The 5,737-nt window shown below is 41.3% G+C and overlaps 1 protein-coding gene across 1 annotated transcript in view; it reads right to left on the bottom strand.

Annotated features, from left to right (window-relative positions):
* Positions 1-611: 611 nt before the first annotated feature.
* Positions 612-5,737, bottom strand: part of SEC23IP (SEC23 interacting protein) — a gene marked incomplete at its 5' end in the record, with an annotated part of 16,662 nt that continues 11,536 nt past the window's right edge. The window contains 3 exons of the mRNA XM_009079290.1: positions 612-697; positions 3,103-3,265; positions 4,736-4,921. Coding sequence (XP_009077538.1) covers positions 616-697; positions 3,103-3,265; positions 4,736-4,921 — 431 coding nt within the window. The remainder of the gene's footprint in view (positions 698-3,102; positions 3,266-4,735; positions 4,922-5,737) is intronic.

Genomic DNA, 5,737 nt, shown 5'->3' with positions numbered 1-5,737 from the left:
GGTACAATACAGATGTCAGTTAGGAAACACACATCACAAAATATCTCCAAGTATATTTCAGGCCTAAGATACTCAATTATGTTCTGTACTTAATTTCTTTTCAAAGGGAACCAACTTTCTTGCTATGCCATCTCACTTGTTCTACTGAAATTCTTAAGCTGTACAAAGATAATAAATATTGACATACATAGAGGTCTCATTCAGTAACTTATCAGTATCAATGTTTAACACCTTAGGAGACAAGTAGCTTCTCTTCTGGCACACATGTACACCATTGCTCAACCAGTGGAACACTGTTGGTGTTCTTTAATCTACTGCATTGTAAATGAAGTTTCATCACATTCAATTTCACCAAGTTTTCATCTTCTGGAACTGATTATTATTATCCCATATCAAAACCAGTAACATCAGGTATCTTTGGGAATGAAGGGTGGAAAGAACTCAAAGATTTCCTCTGCATTTGAGTCTAGAAATTGTTTTTGCAAACATAATGACATTTTACATTCGTAATTTAAACCGCAGAGGAAAAAGGGAAAGTAAAGACATCTAAGTTGCAGCTGAACTTGATCTGAGTGCATAACTTAGGGCAAACTTACCAACTGATGTCTCTATACATCAATGCTGTGGCTGTTCAGGATGGATATTCATAGTCCTGTATATTTCTTTGAGAAACAGCAAGGCAGTGTCTTCAGATCCCCTATGGAAAATGGAGAAAATAAAAGGAAAAAGGTTATTTCAGTATAGTCCATGTTGTAATTCTTGTAAGTCACATTTCAACACATTTCAGCTCTCTATGAAGTTTGCACAACCTATTGCCCTAGTCCTTATTTTTCAGGACCATAGCCTTACCTCTCCAAAGTTCCTTCAAGCTACAGTTTGGCACTAGTTCTGCTATCAGCTCTAGCCTGTGCATTTACCTTTTTCTATTGCATTTTCCTCTGCTCTGTCCTCTCTAACATACTATGCTGCCACTCTACATCTTCTCCTCTTCTACATCATCACTTCTTTGATGTTACTCATTTGTCTTAGATCTCCTCAAATAACGTTTCACTTTTCCCCTGGGATGAGTTCCTGAATATATTCCACCAAGAACACATTCTGCTCATCAAGGCTTTCTTCCTTTACTTGTCCAATGTCAAAACTCACCTTGCCAGTTCCATCAGCAATATTCCAGTTCTCTCCTAACTGGTTGAGCCTTTCTTGTAAATAACTATGTTAAATACTCAGATTTTTCTCCTCTTCCTTACCACAAGAATGTAAGGAAGTCCTCAAATAATTTAAAGACTAATATAATTCCAGCGTCAGGTTTCCAAGTGGTTGTTTTCCCTCCCCTTTCCAGAAATCAAAGTTTCAGGCTATCTGATCTTAAATTTAACTTAATTAGATTATTTACCTATAAAATGCTATTTAAACATACATAAAGAATACCAAGATAAAAAAAGCAACAAGCACAGTGAAAAACAGCTAAGCTAAACAGGCAAATTTAACAAAGTTCCAAAGCTGCAGGAGTTGTTAGCTGAGGGCAACAGGGACACAGTAAAGGAGATTTAGATGGTCACACCTGTGACCCTCCAATGTGAAGAGCATAATTTACAGAACTCCAGTGCAGAATTAAACATGCAGGCTAAGAGACTACAAATATTTTCTCACTCTTTTCCACAATTAAGCATAGACACAGTAACCATAATTCTTGCTGGTCTCTTGCTATGAAATGAGCAGCAAACAAGCAAGCAGAAGGACCAACACAGAAGCTCCATTCTCTCTAACACACAGAGCATTTCATTTAAGGCTTTTCCCACCGTTCCCGAAAAGAAAAGCTCTCATATTTGGGTCATTAATCACAGTGATTCGCTTCCTTACTCGAATGACAAACAGCCGTGGATGGCAAGTTCATAAAGCTGGCAGTGATCGGCTGCCACCCTGTGGAAAAGAGCTCCCTGTGCCTCCAGCCCTACTGCGGCACAGCACTGCCACCCCCGGGGCACCGACTGCGCCGAGCTCAGCGCTCACAGCAGCCTCGGTTAGCCCTTCGCAGGCACTTCTGAACTCCGACAGGGTGAGGGACAGTGGCTGCAACAAAATCCTTCAGCAAACGCTTTCAATTCCGTGTTTTAACCTCGAGAAAAACGCCTGCTACTAGAAATTACTAGCTATTGGATATCATCAAACCCCTCAAAAATAATTTAGAGCCCCATTTGTATAGCCCCTGCTAAACTCAAAACAAGAGATGAGTCACTCCTCCCCCATCAGCAACACTGCACAGCTCAGAGCTGACATCCAAGCTTGCTTATTCCATATAAAATGCGTTACCATGCTGCAAATACGGTTTACACATCCTTTGCTCTACCATTCCACATCTTGTCTATTTCCATGTGCACTTAATTTTAGGACAGTAATGGAATGTATACAATGACATAACAAAAGGACAAAAACAAGAGCAACTCACATAAGGGCAAATCCAACTGGTCAATAGTTACTGCTGGAATGGTATCTTTCTCCATTTGAAATATGCAAGAACTTCAAGGATAAATCCAAACCCAGCTAAGGTAATGCTGCACTACAGCTCTGACTACATGAGGACACTGAACTCTGCCTCTTCTTCCATACAGAAGTTTATCGAAGTTTAAACTCCAACCACTGCACAGAACTGGTAAATCATAACCATCCAAAAGTACAGAAAATTCCACTGTGCATTTTTTCTTCCTTTTTTTTTTGGTTAATATTTGGCAGCAGAGCATCCAGCAATGTCATTTCACCATGAAGAGGCAATGAAGTTTTACTACCTGTTGTAGTCTAATACAGTTACTTCATGAACAGTTTTGTTTTAAAAACTGCAGATGTCAAAATGCTTCCATAAGCTCTCCTTGCTTTGAACATGAGAGTAGCTAAAAATGTGGGTTTGTGTCAAAGGTCAAGATAACAATACACAGTGTCTTTACTGCAAACAGATCTGTTCACAGTGTGCCAACACAGATTGCTTTTGAAATTAGATTAGCAAATAGTCACATCCAAATGCAACTCCTTGAGCCTGACATTCCTGAACAATCATCTATACTGTTTACCCTAAGCAGTGTTTACAGAATCACAGATATTTCCTCTTACCAGTAGCACAAATGACTCTGCAGAGCAAAAAGGTATTCATTGAAGCTTTCTATTGGCTTCTCCTGTAGAACATAATCGATACGACGTCCTCCATTCAGCATTCCAACCTTCACTGACACATCTTCATCTTTTGGAGGCTCTGGGCTTTCAGTGATCTTCTCAGCTAAAATTAAAGAGTTCAAGACTTAAAACTATTTCCAAGCACAGCCTGCTTGACTAGAATCAAGAAATATCACCCATTTTCCCCTGCTATAATCTCCAAATGCTTTCAATAAGACAATAACAACCCAACCTGCCCAGCACACCACTGCACAAGTCAGAAAGGCTTATCTCTTTTGTGACAATGAAACAGTTTGTTTGAAGAAGGGCTCATGTAAAATAGTAGCTGAGCAATTGTAAAAACAAACCCCGTTTATAGACAGATCCAAGTCATACCATGAATGAATAACCTGACATAACACATCTTTATATCTCCCTTGCACAGTGTCAATCACTGTCCTCAATTTAAACTAGGAAGAATGATTTGTCTTTCTAAGGACACACAAAGGCAGATTTACTGACACATACAACTCACAACTGGCAGTCCTGACCTTGGTATCATTAAGGGTACTATTTATATCTGACTTAAACTTATTTTCCTCAACAGCATTCTTTTTCTGTTAGAGAACATACTTAAATGCTTCTAAGCTCATCCCAAAAAACTCAGGAGAACACTAATGAAGAGAGTAAATCACACAAAGATTTATTTGTATGAATTTACCCTGAAAGAAAACAGACTTGATTTAGAAACCTTTAGGAAGTTGAAAGGGTACACAAACTCAAGTCTGAAATTTCCTTCAGTAAAAGCTGCTAACTATTTCTTTCCCAAACACAAAAAATGCAGCAGTAGATCTTGCATTTGATATCAATACTCCCATGCTGGGATTTGTGGCCAGGCTTTGGTAGCAGGGGGATGCAGGGGTGGCTGCTGTGAGGAGTTACCAAAAGCTTCCCCCATGTCCAACAGAGCCAATGCCAGATGGCTCCAAGATGGACCTGCCGGATGCAGGGGTGGCTGCTGCGAGGAGTTACCAAAAGCTTCCCCCATGTCCAACAGAGCCAATGCCAGATGGCTCCAAGATGGACCTGCCCCTGGTCAAGGCTGAGCCCACCAGGCATGGTGGCACCACCTCTGGGATAACAGATTTAAGGCAGAGACAACATGGGATGGACTGACTGCAGCCCCCATTCCCTGATCCCCTGCACTGCTGGGAGGGAGGAGGGAAAGCAAAGTTGAGCCCAGGAAGAAGGGAGGGAGTTTAAGATTTGCTTTGATTTCTCATTATCCCGCTCTGATTTGACCGGTAATAAATCAAACTAGTTTCCCCAAGTGGAGTCTGTTTTGCCTGTGATGGTAAATGCTGAGAGATCTCTCCCTGTTCTCCTCTCAACCCACAAACCTTTCACTGCATTTTCTCTCCCCTGTCCAGCTGAGGAGGGGAGTGACAGAGCAGCTTTGGTGGGCACCTGGTGTTCAGCAGAGACCTCCTCAATAGGGCCAGGAAAATCAACAGCAAACAGTCACCAGGATACTCAAGTTTCAATTACTTTGAGAAAAGTAAGTTACAGGTAAACCAATAATGTGTCCACATACCTTCTACCACTTGCTTTTCTTCTTCCTCTTTAATTTGGTTAGCTACTTTCTCCAGTTCTGCCTGTAGCTGAGTTGAAGATGTATGAGCACGTGCAAATTCATTAAGGGTCTGCCACGCACTCTTCAAAGAGCTAATAAAGCCTTGTTTGAGGTCAGAGCCCATACGGGAGAGAGAGTCCTTCAACTCTAGGAAACAGCAAAGGAAGACAATCTCCATATATAGAAGGATTTAAAATTATAAACTAAAACCATAATGATGAAACCCTGTTCAAACACCCGAATTATCAGGAGAAACAGTCCTGCTACGCAATGAACATGTGTTTCTTGCTTCTTTACTCCATTCAAAAGGAATAGGTGAAATGCAATTAGCACACAATTGATTTCTCACTGAACGAGTCAATGAGTTAAAACCTATTAGCACAGGAAAGAGTCCAACAGTCTCCAAATCCAGAAGGGTCCACATAAACAGCTGCACCACCCCCAACTATCACTCCTGACACCCTACACTGAAGGAACAGGAGTGAGAGACTAGTTTCAAACTCCCACAGAGCATGAGAGACCAGAAGAGCTGCCAGTGTCTCCTGCAGTAGCGGGGAATTTGGAGCAGCACTCCCAGGCAGCTCTGACCTGTAATTCTGCTATAACTCAGTAACTGTGCTGCCAGTAACAAGCTGAAGTTCATACTGGTGAGAAACTCTGGATGAAGGAGTTCTTTACAAAAACTGGTTAGAACCCCACGGGTCTGTTGGATCAAGGCTCATGGAACATTCATGTACATCAAAGCTAAAAAAGGGCTAAAGAGCAACAGACCCTATTTTTCTTCTTTACTACACCCTTTTGGAGAGCTGTTCCCTAAAACATTGCTTAACAAGTCTCTTGTCTAGTCTAGGAAAGCAGACTCACTCTGATGAACCATTCTCAAGTCCAGATCCTGCAGAATCTCTCCTGAAGTGCCTGAAGACAGGCTTTAAGGAGGGCTCTGTGAATGTACACAACACTAAT

Source organism: Acanthisitta chloris, unplaced genomic scaffold (genome assembly GCF_000695815.1).
Source record: "Acanthisitta chloris isolate BGI_N310 unplaced genomic scaffold, ASM69581v1 scaffold10417, whole genome shotgun sequence".
Lineage (NCBI taxonomy): Eukaryota > Metazoa > Chordata > Aves > Passeriformes > Acanthisittidae > Acanthisitta > Acanthisitta chloris.
The sequence above is the reverse complement of the archived record's forward strand: the minus strand, read 5'-3'. Positions and strand labels throughout refer to the sequence as shown.